The 18,487-nt window shown below is 49.0% G+C and overlaps 1 protein-coding gene across 2 annotated transcripts in view; it reads right to left on the minus strand.

Annotated features, from left to right (window-relative positions):
• GDPD5 (glycerophosphodiester phosphodiesterase domain containing 5) overlaps window positions 1–18,487 on the minus strand; it is a 795,759-nt gene that overhangs the window by 208,837 nt on the left and 568,435 nt on the right. For both annotated transcript variants that reach the window (XM_085623289.1, XM_085623290.1), the window contains exon 5: window positions 9,322–9,381. In XM_085623289.1, coding sequence (XP_085479415.1) covers window positions 9,322–9,381 — 60 coding nt within the window. The remainder of the gene's footprint in view (window positions 1–9,321; window positions 9,382–18,487) is intronic.

The following is an 18,487-nucleotide window of genomic DNA, read 5'->3' on the forward strand; positions in this document are numbered from 1 at the left end:
ATGCCAATGCTTGTTTAATACAGCAAATGGGTACAGATTGCTTACATGTTGAAAAAGCAATCGCTATTTTGACTGAAGCGACAGAGAGAATATATTGGAGACTATACATTGAGAGAGGCGCTGCCCCCATTTAGCACTGAACAGAGTAAAAGCTTGAACGAAAAGACATGTCTAGTGAAAGACAGTGCAAGGGACGAAGGAATGGTGACTAAGTTCAACAAGCATTTGCAATGCAATAGGTCTCTCATTTACGCGAATTTAAGCTATTGGCATTGTAAATGACAATGCCTTTTATTTAGGTTTTAAAAAGCAAAACAAAAATAAAAGGCAATGTCATTTACAATGTAAATAGCTCAAACTCGCCTAAATGCGAGACCTATTGCATTGCAAATGCTTGTTTATACATGCATGTATTGCACTCAACACGTAATAGAGATAGAAGAGTTAACAAACAGAACAGTGCATGGAAATGTCTGAAAAAATTAGTGTTTCTTGGCATGCCCAAGCTCATCAGCATAACTCTAGAAGCAGTTGTGTCCCTCCCTGGGAACTACAAGAGCATCTTGTGGCGTTACACTGCCCATTGGGGTTAGATCAATACATCAGTGGAGTGTGATGTCATCGTGGACGTCATGAGAACGCTCCTGAGGGCATGATTACTTTTCAATCACACTGTCCTTTCAGAAAGGGTCATTCCATTCGAACAGGGCAAGATTCTCTCACTATAAAACTAGTGAAGGAACAGAAAGATGGCAGCAGGGGCAAAGATCGGAGCATCACGAAAGTAAAAAATAAAATAAAAACAATATATCGAATTTCTCTCAAGAACGGAGATAGAAAGACATCGAATACTGCGGAAGTGACAGAAATACACAGACTTTCCTTAGTGCGAAAAAATATAATATGCCCACCGAGTCACAATTCTATCTGTCCCCCTTCGCCCCACTCACCCGTCAGGTTCATGTAGAAGGGCAGCCGCTGCTGGACAGCCTCAATGCATAAGTGAAAGCACAGAGGGTGGCGTTAAAAAACACAAGAATATACATGCAGGTAATGACGTGGTCAAAGCAGTGGTGTAACAAGGCTGACACCGGCCATTGTGCAAAGAAGGAAAATGCCCCCACATTCCCTGGATTGGCTGTTAAAAGACAGGTATAAGCGGGGTACAGTGGTCCACTGAGACCCCTGGATCCCAGTGCAACAGCACCTCCTGCACCATTGATAGCTAAACCCCTGAGCCAAGTGCCCTCTGTCTGAGCCGATTCTCACTTACACCAGAGGCTGTCCTACTTTTAGCACCTCGTCAGTGATAGTAGGAGCTGTATAAATGCACATACAATACAATACCATAATTAGAGCCTGCTATGAATACAGAGCAGGACAAAGACGGGAACAACGATTGTATTAATACCGAAGAATTCAGCATATTTCTTGCAAAGTGAGCAGCGTGGAAGTGCACGCTATTCCAAGGTCTTTTATATAATCTCGCTCTTAACTGAAAATTTTCTGTAAAATCTCCGCCGAGTTTATCACAATTTCGAGACACTTTCGTCATTACTAGTTTGATTTCTCTCGATTCTGTAAGTCTCCCAGCCGCAAGATTCTACAGTAGCTCTTCTGGCGAAGAGGTATTCCAAGGCGCGCGCTGATTTCTAGCTGAGATGGATGTTAGATGAGTTATTTTATAAATTTTTCCACATAGTGCCATCCTACGTGGCCTCTTGACGCGTGATGTCAGCAGACACGTCTGCACTTGTCTGATTTGGCTCGCAGGTCATCTTCCCTAGTGCAAGGAGTAGCCGTCAGCCCCTGGCTCGAGCGTGTGATTTGGTTCTGGAGAGTGAGCTGTTTCCCTAGGGTGGGGTTCTGTAAGGGGGAAGGGGTTGTGCTCTGAATCCAACCCATATGAATAGGGTGACATGGGGGGGCCACTGTAAGGTCATTTGCAAGGGTACCTCGGAGCAGCAGCCCTTCCGCTTAACCCACGTTGAATCAAGTGGTGTTGTGTCTCTTCCTCGTATGCTGGGGAAGCTCCCGGGGTTTGTGTCAGTCACTAGACACATCACGCATGACAAGCAACAGACGACGAGTCCAGTCCGGGTGGGCTGGGACTAAGGGAGACAGGCCGGTCACCAACCCCACTTCCAAAAGAAAACGGACAAAAATAGATCTCGCAAGCGTGCAGCGCATGCGTTGCGTCGCTAGGCGAGACCTAAAAACAGTACAGAGACATTAGAGGTCCCTAACAAACGACACTGGACATTGGGTAAAAGGAAGGCAAAAACCTGCAGAATTTATACAAATGATACCTAACAGGAGACAAATTATGCCTAACGGGAGACGATTAGCACACTCAATTCAGTGAATACAAGAAACTTTCATGACCATATATCACAGAATCAGTAATGAGGAACATACAATAAGAGAAATGTACTACTCGCTTGTACAAGAAGTTCAAATACAAATTTTTCAACTTCCATCTTCAAGTGTTTCTTTTCCCGTGGCTATGATTAACTCACCATTAAACGAGTTTTGATAGTCTGCATTAGTAAAGCGGGCTGCGGAGCCTACTGACAGGAGGTACTTTTTCAATGATCCGCAATACATTACCTGCTTTGCATAGTGATTCCCTTGCTACAAGCTTTAATTTCTCTGCATCAGTGATTTGTTTAATTGCACTGATGTTAATATTGCGGGTATAATTGCTACCTACAAGAATTATAGCTTTGAGCCTAAGATTCACCCCATTTCTTAATATTGTTGTCAATGTGAATTATGATTCATGCTTCAGGTCTTCAGGACTGTTTCCCTTCCCTGTAGCATCTTACAGAGTGTGACTTTGTAATCTGCTTTCTATGTCACTTTTGCTGATGAGGGAGCAATTGCTCCAAATTAGAAATGCAGATCGGGCAAGTTGTCAACATCGAAGTAAAACCATCACTGTTAATTATTCTTATTTGGTCTGCATATCCAGGTTTATATTTACTAATATCAAAATCTGGTAATCATTTTAACTGGATATGATTTCTTGTGTAAACTCCTAATGATGTGATAGCTCCTTACACACACATACAAAGTCTTACACAACTTTGAACCCACATACTTCAACCACCAAATAAACTTCCACAAACCTACTCGACATCTCCGCTCGGCTGACTCCTACTCGCACCTCACCCCCCGCATATGCAGAGCCAGATCCGGTGGTCGTGCCTTCTCCTAACTCACTCCTACAGCCCAAACCGACCAATGACCAGCCCCTGCACATCAGTACCGCCTCCTTAGTTCTTGAATTCCGCAAGAAACTGAGGTCCTGGCACTGCACCTCGCCCAGACCTTGGCTCAGCCCATACTGCTCCTGCTTCAGTACCAGGATACCTTCCCAGGTGAGTTGTGCACGATACAACTACACATGACATTATACAACATATTATAACAAAACCTAACGTAACATTATTCAACCCATGAGTATAAGAACTCATTGACCACAGGCCCGGCACGGGAGAGAAATTTGGCACTGAAGACTACTTCAGGAACACATTTCACACTCATACGCTTACTCTAAAATAGATTTGGTATGTTTACATTAAAAAAAAGTCATTTGAGCCTAATCATTCTTTAGGAGTATCTAGCCATGCAATTTCCTGCATGATAAAAAAACATTATCGTGCAATGCAAGATTGCTTGACCCAATAGGGTTCTCAAACGATTGAGCTATAAATTGAGATATCAACCAATTGAGCTACAAATTCAGCTTATCCTGTATGCATCAGTTCATTGATTGTCTGATGAGTGCAAATAAATATTTCTGTCTGTAATGGCGCTGTACATTCCTTACTCTATAGATGGGGAAAGTATGCAAGGTGAACAGAATAAACCACAAAAAGCATGGGAAGGGTAAAGTTTGGAAGTGTCTGATCTGCAGGAATCTGACCTCATAAACTAGAGACGATCTGGTGTTTTTTTTAAAGATTTGGGGATAATACATTCCTTCATTGTTAATACAGAAGGGCTTATCAATGAATGGCATTTTGGGAAGTACTATTAGAACCCTTGTTAAAGGTGGCCACCTCTACATCACTAAAAGAATGTTCTGTCCTTATGCACTCTATGCATTAGGGCCTATGAACCACTGCACCACAGCTGCACAAGGCACATTGCTGTTACTGGTGCAGGCCGTCCTCATTCCCACCTGGAGAGGTTCAAGGACTCACATTGTGCCAGGTTTCATAATGCAGAACCATGTTTCTTATCTAGACGGAGTAAAAATAAATTATGGATACATTATCGATGATCAAATTGTTCATTACAAAATAAAATATGATGGGTAAGTAACAGTAGGAAAAACAAAGCAATTTGACATATTAGTATAGTATTCATGCCACTAGGTGTGCAGGATTTAAGGATGGCTGCTTAAATGATGGTGCCACCAAAGTACACAAAACATACTAAAAAACAAGCAACAGAATTAGTGAATGCTTAGGAAAATATATGAATGAATAGTAGGAGTCATTTCATTTGCTTTGTGGCATGTAAGCGAACAAGCATCTATAGGCAATCCGTATGGACCATTCTCTGAAGAAGAACACATCAAATACAAAATGGCTGAACTCAATTAATGATTGTAAAGATTTTGCCTTAATATGTTGGTTGTGAATATGATATGAACACTAGATATAACCTTAGGACAGAACACTAAAGGAAGAAAAATAAAAGGTCATGTAACAACAAAGACAGAAAGCAAGGGTACAGATACTGTAGAGATCACAGGGATCCAAATTCATACACGAATGACCAAGAAATAGGAAGGAAGAACTCTGGGCCATCAGAGGGCTTAAACAGAGCTACATGAGTGAGACTAAAACTGCCTCTACTGATCGGCGATGGGGAAGTCTCACAGGAAATGATTTCAGTAGGGAAGGATATTCTTTGTTATCAAGCTTCCCAACTACTTCTGTACTCTTCACAATCACATCTTAACACAAGACCTTGAGGATGGTGTGTTATGCTCACCCAATACTTGCACACACTGTCTGCACAGTTGACTTAACATGTTAATAAAATTTCTCTTGTATTCTGCAAATAGGTTTTACTAAGTATAGGAAGGGATTATAAAGGGTGTGTGGCTAAGATGGCAACTGGAGCGGACGGAGAGTGGAGGACCACTTTGTCGCAAGCCAGCCCGGCAACATCCTGACGGCTCACGTGCCGCATGGAGGGTGACGGCGATCGCCACGGACTCGTCCGACCCAGCTCTGCTTGTCAAGGCACTGCTTATGATGGCACACCGACTGTCCAAGCGCCACAGCACAACCAAGCCTGAAGCTGCAGCCTCGAGTACCACATGTAAGAGATGGGGCCTGCACATGAGAAACACTTTCCTGGCTGCATTTGGAGTCTGGTTTGTGACCTGCGGCACCGATCATGGGTGCCCAGCTGCAGCACAGGGAGACTGGGAGCAGTGACCTGAGCGGAACTGGAGATGCGACCCTCTGCCGTTTGGGCCTGACCAGAGGGACGCCATTAGAGTAGCTTCCCCTCTGCGCCTCAGAGTCCTGAGCACCGTACCAAGTCACCTTCCTCGGGGTCTGCCACCCAAGTAGGGAAGAAGTATGAGAGTCAGCCGGACGGCGGGGGCCTGATTCCCAATGCTCACCCCAGGGACTGTCTGCGGCAGCCGCTACAGGGCAACCATATTTAGCCTCCCCCTTGTGAACTGGTATCTGAACGAGGGAGACACTAGGGTCACCTTGGGAGCCTGCAGTCCTCCTGTGGCAATCTGCCCTACAACACCAGTCCCAGAAATTAACAGCGGTAGTCTCAACAGAGTCCCCGCAGGGGCCTACTTTTACTGGTGGACAGGCAAAAGCCCGGCCAAGCAGTGGGGCAGCACCACTGGGGTGCAATGGCACATTCACTGCACACAGACCTACTGGGCCCCAGATATTGGCCTCAAAACCCCAGGTGACACAGTTGTGAGTCCTGGATTTAGCGCACAGGAACGGCAAGCTGTGTCTCCCCTGCATATCATCGGAGAGACCCTGAGAACGATCTACACACTTAGCGAATGGCGTAAGGGTGCTGCAGTAAGGTTTTGGCGAATTCACCCCCACTGCAGAGCATTGCAAGGCTGGCTGGGAGGGTCACTGAGGGAGACCCACCTGCAGTCCCTCACCTGACCCCTGCGCTCCTCAATATTACACCGGAGGCACTCTACTGGCTGGGCTGAAACAAATGCAATGAACTGGTGGAGACCTATGCCCCATTGTGCAACAATCCTAGCATACTATAATCAACCTTTGACTATCAGAATTGTCGGGGTTCTCAGTGCCTATGTACCTCACTCCATTTGCTCACTGATAACTTGAAGATAGTAAAATATTGACTCACCAAAAGTGGTGTAGATGGGGGGATTGAACCCACCCACCTTCTCCCTCTTAAATGGGGTTGGTGGGGTGAGCCTCTCCAACTACCCCACAGGAATAGGGGGAAGCTTGGATGACCTACTCAAGGGCCATAAAGGATGTAAAAATAAAAAAGAAACACCCTGGAGCCTAAATCAAATGCATTGGTGGTTGATATGGGCTTCTTGAGAGCTGACCAAGCTGACCTCAGAGACAGACAGAGTGGAGGTGAACAAGTCTACTTCAGCAGGGATGCACCCCACACTGGGGGAGTTGCAGTCCCACATTAAAGCCCTACAAACAGAAGTCTCCAACTGAGCAACAGAGCTGAGGATGTGAAGGGTCGGTCGCGCCGGAACAGCATTCGACTGGTGGGTCTCCCAGAGGGAGCCGAAGGACCCAATATGGAACTGTCCCTAGAGGACTAGCTTCTCCATAAGGTATTCAGTGGTAAGTGACCTACTTTCTTTTCAACAGAAAGAGCCCACAAAGTTCAAGGCAGAGTCTCCTCCACACCCAAGGCTCCCCACCTCACCCAGTGATTAACTACCGGGATTGAGACAACATTCTGCCAAGGGCTATTGACAGGATCAAAATGGATCAGTAAACATTTACCCAGACTATACCAGAAGTTCAATGACTTAAGGAATCCTTTATGCCAGTTAAACAAAAGCTATGTCAAATGGGATTGAAATATTTTCTTAAGTTCCCAGTGAAACTGCGGGTCGTGGATGACACCACCACATTTTGTTTTTGAGGTCACCAGCTGATGCCTGGCAGTGGCTGGAGTCAAAGGGCATAACGCGACCACCTGGGACACATAACTGGAGGAAGGTGGGAGAAGTCAGCGCTCAAGAAGACGATTGTGCAGGCCACCCAGGAGTAAATTCATGAGTGAACAGGCAGTGCATGAATATGCCAAAGCTGTAGTGGAGCTGAAGCCTATCTCCGAAATCGACTAACCCAGAGGTCAGGTCCCCATAATGGGAGCTGGCCTTGCCTCTGGCCCCGGAGAACATTCAGGTGGAGCTATGATCAGGTCCTTTCCTTACCCCGATGACAGCGGATCAAATAATATGACCAGTGGTATGGTATGATGACTTCCATTGACTATTTTTCCCCAGAGGCAGAAAGTTGCAGCCCTCTTTGCCGAGCAGGAGGGAGAGCACGTATCGCACTTGCATGCAGCTTGGACTTCATGCACTCATACTTGGCATCGGACTACCGAAGAAATTCCCCCCCGATTCCAGATGGAACATGTTAATCGAACTCCAGTTAAGTTAGTTCTGACCAGGGTGAGGTAATTGGGGATTTTGTGTAGGCTTTAAATATCATGGACCTGCAGTATTATGTTGTACAAGTCGCATGGTGGGGGGTGGAACTACTTTGGGCCCAAAGTGGATCAGCCCACGGTGGAGGTACGGGTTAGCTCAGAGACGCACTATGACAACGCGCCCTTTTAAAAATTACCTACATACAACATTATCACCTGTAATGTTCAGGGAATGGCCACACCTGGACAGTGCTATCTGATACATTCCGATTTCAATAGTGGGCACGATATCACCTTGGACAGGTCATTAACTCCCCTGAAAGGAATACTCACGCCCAAGACAGCACATGCCCTAAGGAACTGTCTTATGAATCGACAACTGACTGGCATACAGCGCTCTATGCATCCCGACACAAGGGAGTACTCGTTCTTCTCTCCAGTCTACCACCTACATACTAAAATAGACTTGCTCTGATGCAACTTCCACATAGCATCGCAAGTCGTTGCTACTGAGTACCTGGGCCAAACACTTTTTGATCACAATCCCCTTAAAATGACAATACAGTGGGGCAGGCAGCAGGCACAGATACCCTCCTGAAAATTGTACACTCCAGCACTACAAGAAAGGGTTGTTAGTGATACCCTGGGCACACATGTCACCAATTACTTTATACAAAATGAGGGGACCGCCACTAGGACAGGGGGAGAGTGGGACTCCTTTAAAGCTGTTACACAGGGCTTGTGTATCAAAACCTCATATGGCGTAAAACTTGTACTGCGGACACAGATACTCAAACGTGAACAAGCCATATCGTAGGCGAAGATAAAGGCAGGAAATAGCGCAGGGAACAGCAATGAAGTGACCCCTCCTTTTAGAAAGGAACATAGGGCAGTGGTTGCTAGACTCAGGAAGTTATACTATGTGGAATATGTGGCTAGGCAACATGTGGATGGTGATAGGGCTGGACGTGTACTGGCATGGCTCCTGAGGTTGGAGGTCCTTAAAGACCCCATGACTGATATCAGATGCCCGCCGGAACATGTGCTGAAAACGCTGGCCGGTATCAATCAGGTCGTTTTTAATTAATACACCTGGCTCTGCAGAGGAGATGTGGACTTTGAGGTCCCCAGACTATGGGAGTACTTGGATAGACTGTTCATGGGGATCTATAAATGTCAGTGCTTTCAATACATACCTCCAACTCTGAATAGGTGGATATTAGACACTTATAGCTCGGTGTGCAAATAAGCTGTGAAAAGCCACTTATCAACAGAAAAAGTTCAAACTTTTTGGGTGTTCACCACACTCTTAATAGTCAGTTTCTATGCCTCCATGGCAAACATCCATGTGCCCACACCTTAACTTACACATATGACTGCAGAATTTAAATGTTTATAAACCAAGTTATGGGTCCAAGATTTCCTCTGGCTGATGATTTAGAATTACAACACGAAATCCAAGTCTTTAGAGTACCTTACAACAGAAATACGGGTTGTGACTGTTTAATCTTAGCTGCCACACTAGCAAAACATAATTTTATATACTCTAGTATTTCCTTCAATTCTCAGAGCTTTGGCTTCACTAAGAGACATGGCATGATAACCTTTATTCTTAAAACCTGGGAACAGTGCTTGATTGTACCTTACCTTGTGGAGCCAGTGCAGGTTCAGCTGCTGTGTCACACCTATATGACATAGTGCTAATATCTGAAAGAAAATGCAGAAAATAGTTAGAAATTTAGGTCACACACCCTGGCAGACACAATACGTAACATACAAACCCTGGTTATGACTTACATGCAAACAAGCAATAAATATTGTTGTATTCCTTTTTGCACAACATGCTAGTTCAATATTGTTAAAATACGTTTAGGCAAGAGAAAGATTGGGGGAAGGGATAAACACTGAATGCTGTAGATGAATGGGACAAAAGACAACTTAAAGTCTCTCTCTGCTGATGTCAAAGAATTGTTAACCAGTACAACTGGTCCCTCTACATCAAGGCCGTGGCCTATTGTGATACAATTTTGCCTAAAATTAAGACCAAAATGCATCAGATACTAAGCATCTTGTTAAGTGCCAGGAAGCAAGTTCCCCAGTGGGTTTCTTCCCCATTTTCCTTTTTTGCAGCCATTGATGTGAAGCATACCATGCTTCTCTCTTCATCGTGTCAATGCTCAGCAGCTTCCTAAGTGGGGACATCCTTCTTCTTCTCTGAACACATTCAGCTCAGGTAGCTTCTGATGGAACACTCCACATTTATGCCAATGGCATTTGGCTATAGTTGATCCTATACTATCTGCATACCCTCTTTGTAGAACAGTTATTTGCATAACTGCTACACTCAATGTGTTATCAACTTGTTGTCCATATTCCACAGGAAGCATGTCATTATCAAACAAACAGTAAAAACATGAGTAGAGAGGCTTTTAACCCGGGCACAACAATGAGCACCACTCATTTAGGTGAGGCAGCAAAATAGCTTGTGCAGGATGCAACCTGACCGCTCCCATGTAGAGGCCATTCTTACTTGAACTATGGAAATATATAAATAACTATAGGTTAAAGTACCTGGTCACACATTCATTTTCCTCCTTTCAGCTAGATCTAGTTGTCAAGATACAAGAAGGTTCTGCCATGTGCCTCTAAGGGGAGCCTTTTGGGATAACAGCAAGTAATAGTGGTTAATCTTCTCTGGGTTTGTTAGACCGGACACTCTCGGACAGTAGTCCCAGAAACATTTTGCCTTCTCCTTTTCTTTTTTACTGACCCCGTTTTTGTTGGCTTTAGGACTGTGCACTTTACCACTTGTTAACCAGTGCTTGTGCAAAACTCCCTAAAACATGATCAAATTGGCTTACACTTAATTGGCATATTTAATTCACCTATAAGTCCCTAGTAAAGTGGATTACTATATACACAGGCAGGTAAATTAAATGCTGCTAGTGCGCTTATAGCACTTAATGTGCCACCCACTTAAGTAGCCCTTTAAAACATGTCTCAGGCCTACCATTGCAGCCTTTTTTTTTTAAATTCTTTTTATTTGCATTTTCAGCAACAATAAACAATACAACTCACTGCTTTGTACATATGACAAGTTATTGACGACACAACTCCCCACCAGTGCAACGCCATCAATAGGATTGACAGACATCACCTCATTATTGCTTAACCACATGCACCTGGTCCACCCATCTCCGCCCCCTCCCCTCCTGCGCAGGAGCCATACCACCAATATCTACCCCCGTGTCTTGCGATCGCTCCGAATTTCGTCTACACCCAGTCGGTCCAAATGAATAGCCCCGAGTTACAGTGCCTGGAGCGTAGTCCGCGCTAACCAGTGTGTGAAGGGTTCCCATATATCATGCGGTCGTGAGCGTATCGGCATTAGTTCCCAGTACAAAGTGAGCTGTGTCTAGCAGTATACTGCGCTTTTCACCCATGCCCTAATGCTAGGCGACGTAGCAACTCCCCAGTGCATTGCAACCTGTCGTTTGGCAAGCAATATTAGCATGGCCGGCAGTTTACGGTGTTTGGGTTTGATCGTGTGCAAGATTCCTAGCAGCGCCAGAAGGTCGCCAATGTGGGACATTCCCACGCCATATGCAAAAACGTAGCCCCGTGTGCATTACAGCGCCAGCAGTTCTCTGTGTCTCTTAGGCCCATGCGATGTAGCCGGCTAGGGGTGCGATACGTCATATGTATATATTTGAAATGGATCAGGCGGAGCCTGTAGTTGGGGGACAAAACCTCAAGGAGCCTACAACATAAATCCCAGTGTTCATCAGAGATGTCGGCGCCCAGCTCCGCAACCCACATGCCACGCGCCATTGGGACCACTACGGGATGATTGCTTTGAATACGCACGTACAATCTGGATATTAGTTTGCGCCCCGATTCCACCGTGAGCACATTTTCCAGGGCAAGCAAATCCGGTGGCGGTGTCGGAAAAGTAGGAAACAGCTTTCGGCACGTGTGGCGAAGCCGATAGTAAAGTAGTGTGTCAAGCATCGTCGGAACTTCCGCACCACACAGCTGCTCCATCGTGAGGAACGTATCTCCCGGGAACAGGTCCCCCCCTTTGCGAAGGCCCCGCGACACAGCTCGCTCCCCGGTTTGCATGTGTGGTAACGAGGGCCACATCGGGTTCCCCCGCAGGGGCACCGATCTGGTGTAGAGGAGGTCCAGCTGGGCTCTACGTCGCAGCCCATCCCAGGCCCATCTAAGCGCATGTAGCGGGTCGATTTCCGTGCATCTCCGCTTGTATGGCGTGTATAGGGCCACTGCTAGTGGTAGCGGGGCCGCTCTATCCATCTCTATCGCCACATGTGGCTGAAACGGTGTGGGGTGTGCCCAGTAGTGCAAGAACTGTGCCTGTGCACAGTAAGCATATAGCGAGAAGTCCGGTGCCGCCATGCCCCCTTGTCGCTGTGGGAGAGTGAGGGTCTCCCATGCCACCCTCAGCTGTTTCCCCCCCGATGCCAGTTCTATCATCCGCGAGCGCACTTGGCGCAAGAAGTGAGCAGTCAGGGGCAGCGGGATGATGACAAATAAATATAGGAGCTTAGGTAGAATGACCATTTTGGCCACAGCTATTCTTCCCGCCAGCGAAAGAGGCAAATGCTTCCAGCGGCTCACCCTCTCCTCAATCCAGCCCAGTGCCCGCCCATAATTTTCCGCCCATATTTGCTGCATGTCTGTGCTTATCCATACCCCCAGGTATCGCACCGGTCCGTCAGCCCATTTCAGCGGGCAGTCCGGAGCAAAGCGGGTCATCCCGGCCGTTAGTGGCAGAATGACCGACTTCTCCCAATTTATGGCCACTCCCGACAGCAAACCATATTGTATCAGCTCCCTCGTCATGGGGGAAAGATTTTCTTGCGGGTCTGTCACATATAGGGTAATGTCATCCGCATATAGTGAGACGGTCAGTGCCCTTGACGAGAACCCAATGCCCCTGGTCGCATGGTGCTGTCGAATGCGGGCTGCCAATGGCTCCGTAGCGATCGCAAATAGTAGGGGTGAGAGGGGGCAGCCCTGCCGCGTTCCCCTTCCAATGGCAAAGGGCGCAGAGACTAGCCCGTTTACTCGCACCCTGGCAGTGATGTTGGTATAGAGTAACCTGATATAGCGAATAAAAGCCTCACTCATACCCATTCGCTGCAGTAAAGGAAACAGGAAACCCCACTCCAGGGAATCGAACGCTTTCGTGGCGTCCAGCAGCACCTCCGCGGCCTTAACGTGTGGGGCCAGATAATGCAGTACCCCAAAGAGGGTTCGGAGGTTAGGAGATGTCAAGCGGCCCGGCACAAATCCCGACTGATCTGGGCGTATCATAAGTGGCAGCACCGGCTGCAGCCGCGTCGCGAGCATTTTAGCAAAAATGTTTGCATCAGTGTTAAGGAAAGCGGCCTATAGGAGTGCACTGCTGTGCATCCTTGTCCGGTTTTAAGAGGGCGATTATGATAGCCTCTCTCATCGACTCTGGGAGGGTACCAACCTCCACTGCCTCGGCAAATACTGCCAATAGTCTGGGGGCCAGGAGATCAGTATATTCCTTATAAAACTGTGCCGGCAGGCCATCTGGCCCCGGTGCTTTTCCGGCTGCCAAGGACTCTATTGCTTCCTTAACATCCTCTATCTCGAAGGGACGATCGAAGTAGCCTTTTTGGTGCGCATTGAACCATATTAGCTGTATCGTGTCCAAGTATCCAGATAGATCCTCCATCGGAGGCGTCCCCCGGGTACGATATAAGTCTTTATAAAAGGTCCGAAATGTGTCCAGGATCTCGGAAGGTGTGTGCGCGTGGTCCCCTCGCTGAGTTGCAACTGATGATATGAATGGGGAAGTTCTTTGCGTTCGCAGCAGGTGGGCGAGCGTTTTGCCCGGGCGATCTCCCTCCCCATATCGGCGGGCTATTGCATGCTTAGTCAAAAATTTTAGCTCCCTATCCACCTCAGTCTGGTATTCCGTGAGTTTGGTGCGCGTTTCCGCCAAAACTGTCGCCGAGGGGTCCGAGCAGTACTGCACCTCCAGAGCATGTAGGCGGTCTTCCAGCCCCTTGAGTGTACCCCTTATGGCCTTCAGTACTTTGGCCTGACCCGCAATGCAGTGACCTCGGATCACCACCTTGAACGCGTCCCACAGGGCGCCCAGCGATGACACAGACCCCGTGTTCAGCTCAAAATAGTCAAGGATGTGTTGGTATATTTCCTCACGAAATACCTGATCCAACAAGGCCTGCGCCGGCAATCGCCACGTGAAGGGCGTTATATATGGTTTGGGGACATTTAGCGTCAGCTCCACCGGGGAGTGATCCGAGAGGGTGCGCGCTCTGTGAGTAACTTCAGACACCCATGCATGTACCTGTGGGGTTAAGAGCCAGAAATCCAGTCTGGACCAGGCTCCCCTGTGTGGGGTGAAGCAGGTGCCCTCCCTCACCGCGGGGTGCAACACCCGCCACGAATCCAGCAGATGATAGTCCTCCATTAGGCCACGGATAAGACCCGCCGCGTGTGGGTGATGTGTGCGAGCCGCCCCCTCCCTATCAAAGTCCAACGAAAGCACCGCATTAAAGTCCCCGCCCCAGACGCATGCCCCCTCGCCTAATGATTGCGCCTTATGCCAGACGTGACGGAAAAAACCCGGGTCGTCCGTGTTAGGGCCATACGTGTTGACAAGTGTTATCTGCATGTGAAATAGTTTCCCCAGCAATATGACGTAGCGCCCCTCCGTGTCGGCGTGCACCTTGAATGTTTGCCAGGGCAGTCCCTTTCGAATTAAAATAGCCACTCCACGGGAGTAACTGGAACAGCCAGAAGTGTGTATTTCGCCCCATCTAGCATTCCTAAGCTTCTCCCCGGCTATCTGTGTCAAATGTGTTTCCTGTAAGAAACATATGTCTATGCGATGCCGTGTCAAATGCGCGTGAGTCAATCGTATCTTGCGGTGATCATTGAGGCCGCGGATATTCCATGTCAGGCAGCGCAGCGCGGTCAGGGATGTGCATTTGGACGTGTCCTGTGCAGCGGAGTGGCACCCAGTGGCGCCCGAGGCGGGGCAGGTGGCGAGAACCCTCGCGCATCATGTCTCGCAGTCAATAACAAAATAGCGTCGGCCTGTGCCAGTGCTGCGCCGTCACTAAATAGAATAAGAAAAGATGGCAGTGAAATAAACCCAACCAACAACAACCAAGTCCCTCCACCTCCCACTCCAACCCCCCAATCAGGTTGAGATTCAGTACCCCCCCCCCACCCCAACCCCACAATAGCGTTCCTGTAGTAACATCACGGGAATCATCCCTGCGAGGGCGTGGGGTCACCTGCACACTACCCCGTCTTATAGCGACAGGGTGGCCGAACAATTCCGCCCTCTGCGTTCACATATTGTCTACTTACAGCAGTGTGGGCCCCGCGCCTTTCCCTTCACATTACACAGCCAAAGATCAGAAATAGTCTCTGTGCCTAGTCCAATTTTCCCCCCTCAGCCCCTCTCTGCAAACCCCTGGTCGCTTTAGGCCCCAGGACCGACAAAGGCAGCAGCAGGTCATATACTTAACAGTCAAGCTGCATGGCGTCCCAAAGCGTTGCAGGTCTGCGAAGCCCTTATGATGGTGCACCGTTCTACTCAATGTCACTCAGCTGGCACACCGGGGAAGTCTCTCGACCATCTCGTCGCTCCCGATGCGACCGCTCTGCCTGCCGTGCAAACTTGAGCGCTTCCGCCGCCTCCGGGAAGACCATTGGCTTCCCCTTATGCTGAAACCGCAACTTGGCAGGGTACATCATGGCGTACTTAGTCCCCATTTTCAGGAATTCCCGCCTTGCAGCCTGCACAGCTTGTGTAAAGTCAAGGTACAAAGAGACGGCCATGTTTTGGAAATTGAGCTCACCTTTTTCCCGGGCCATCCTCAAGATCGTGTCTCTGTCTCTATAATTTAGGACGCGGGCAAGGATCGGGCGCGGCGGTGCTCCCGGTACCGGGCGTGGTCCCAACACGCGGTGTGCGCGTTCAACCAAGAACATGGGCGACAGGTCAGCTCCAAACAGGTCACGGAACATACCCTCAATGAATTGTTCCATATTGCCAATGTTGGTGGATTCCGCAATACCAATAATGCGTACGTTATTTCTGCGGGAGCGGGCTTCCAAATCCTCATTGCGCCCTCGTATTACTTCCAGTACTTTATCCATGCGGAGTAGTTTTTCTTGGGTTTCACCTAGGCCTTCTTCACACTCAGTAATCCGAGTCTCCGCCGCTGCAAGCCTCTCTTCGTGCTGATCGACTTTGTGTGATATTCCGTTGAGTCGCTGGGCCATGGAGTCAAGTTTGCCGTCAATCTCCTTGAGGCAGCCCTTAAGGTCACGAAACATGCTTTTGACGTCGTCTTCCTGCGTTGGTTCCATCTGCGTTTCAGGGACCACCGTCTGCGATGCCGGCTCCGTTACAGTGCTCCGGGCAGTCTGCCTCTCAAAGGGAAGCTTCCGCTGCTTGGCTTCTGCCTTCCCCATGGCGCCGCGGTGGAGAAATCTCACAAGGGTCTCAGGAGGGAGGAGATGGCCCCAAGGGATCGCTGCAGGCCTCGGGCCCCGTCCAAACCACCGGGTCGCCCAGGCCCTCGATTTTCTCCCCCTCGCGTCCCACTGCGCAGCTCTCACGGCGAATGGTGAGCCTCACAGCCGGCAAGTCGCAGCAGTCCTTCAGCGCGCTCCGTTCGTGGGCCTGCGTCTACTCAGGTGTCTCCGGAGGGCTCACAGCGAACGCGCAGCAGGTTATCAGTCTTCCTGTATGGCCCCCCGCTCCTCACACGTAGGCACCTTTCTCTGTCCCCGGCCGGCAGACTCTTATTTTCAGACACGGGACCTCCGTGAGCAGATTTCCAGGCTTCACTCACCGGCAGGAGTCTGTCGGGTTATACCCCCAGGGCGCTGCAGCCGATTCCCCCCGTCGTCTGGAGCATTGGCGAATCCAGCAGCGCAGGATGTGCCTTGCCGGTAAGGTTCTACCAGCCTACCGGGCAGCTCGGCCCCCGCCTCCGAAGTTCCCGAAAGGCATCCAGCCCATCCCCCGGCAGGGGCATCGCCTCTCGGCCAGTCTCGCTTCCGCCAGTTCTCTCGGCTTCTCCACTTCCCGTGCCGGACCCTCGGCCCGAGACCGGGGACTTGCGTAGCGATTCCTGCCGCTCAATGAGGCGTAGGCAGGCCGCAGGCACGGCAAAGAGCTACCGCGCCGGATAGCCGCCACCGATCTCGGCCGCGAACGCAGTCATCGAGTCCTCGGCGCCCAGGCACCTCACGCCGTATCTTCCCTGCTCGGAAAGGAGGGCATAGTCCGGATAAGCTGACAGATTTTGTGTCCGGCCGGCAGAGCCCCGTTACACGGCGGCCATCTTGTGGCTCGGCTCGGCCACGCCCCCCCTACCATTGCAGCCTTCATGCAGTTTTAAATTGCAAATTCGACTTGGCAAAATAACCCCCTTACCAAGAATAAAACTCCCTTTTTAGGTCAAGCCTAGAGCAGCGCACATGCGCTGGTCTATGGGAGGCTTCTTGTGAGCACTCCAAACTTCCCCGAAACTTCTCCGTGTGGGTGTGACTCCGCCCAAACATTTGATTGGCCAATGCGTGTGACTTTCAATAATGAAAGCATGCAAATGGCCAAAGGCGGGTGCATGTCCCACCTCTTCTTCAAATGTTCACTCCCATGGCGTTTGGGTCTTGGGAGAGAGCTGCGGCACGCAGGGTGCAGCTGCCTTCCTCGTCATGTCGTGGATCAGGTTACTAAAGAAAAGCAGCGCGGTCGTTTTCAGTTTTGTGACGGCGCTTGTGTTAACACAGTCCTGACAACTGCAGATAATGCTCCCCCGCGCCCTCACGTAACTGTTCAGAAAGTAGTCTTCTTCATAGCGTCAGACGATCAATAGTGCAGCCCGAGCTTATAATCAATTGTATTGATGGGGGCAATCGATTGTAAAATGATTTACTACATGCGGTCTTCTGGTAGTCCTTGTGTTCGTGGCGTGCCCTGCGTGTCCCAGGATGCTTTTTGCATCCTGTGCATGCACCTGTATATATGTTGTGTGTGCCGCCTCCACACTCCACATGCACAACATGACGGCTTGTTTCTGCCACCGTGGAGATCTCTCACTCTCTCGGGGGGGGTGAGGGTCTCTTATCTTTGGTAATTGATAATCGGCGTTCATAGATGTCCAGCTCAATGGCCATCATTTTATTGCCTAGAAAGGATAAAAAACATGTGAATCTCCTGGTATTTGAACCCGTGACCATAGCTTCCAGCCCAGATGCCTGCGAAGGCTCAGCGGATGCATGCATCTGTAGCTATGCAGCCACTTGAAACTGGTTACCCCGTGGCATGCATTTCAGATGAATGTTCACTCATTAATTGCGGAGCCTCCTACCCGTTCAAGTAGGCAGGCATTACCGGCAGCGGTGATCTGTCTGGTGAATGGCCCGGAAATATACCCCATGACTTGCAGAGTGTCAGGAGAGCAGTGTCAGGTGTTAGTGGGAGGTGATCTCAATGTACTTAGAGTGCCTCTGAACATGTAGTGTCTCACAGGAGGGTGAACTCTCATGTTAGTCGTAATCTCAGCCACTAGCTATAGCTCGTGCACATTTGAGACCATCCTTTTTTTTGTCCCCTGTGTCATTCTAGACACTGACCTGCCACATGCAGAAGAAGGCAGTCCTGCCCAATAGGAAATGCCTTCTTCAGACAGGAACAGAAGCAACCACAGAGCAGGTTTGGCTACTGAGGCCTTGTGCCAGTACAGCGCAGCGCGAGTCCGGTAGC

This window comes from Triturus cristatus, chromosome 8, assembly GCF_964204655.1.
Source record: "Triturus cristatus chromosome 8, aTriCri1.1, whole genome shotgun sequence".
NCBI classification, from domain to species: Eukaryota; Metazoa; Chordata; class Amphibia; order Caudata; family Salamandridae; genus Triturus; species Triturus cristatus.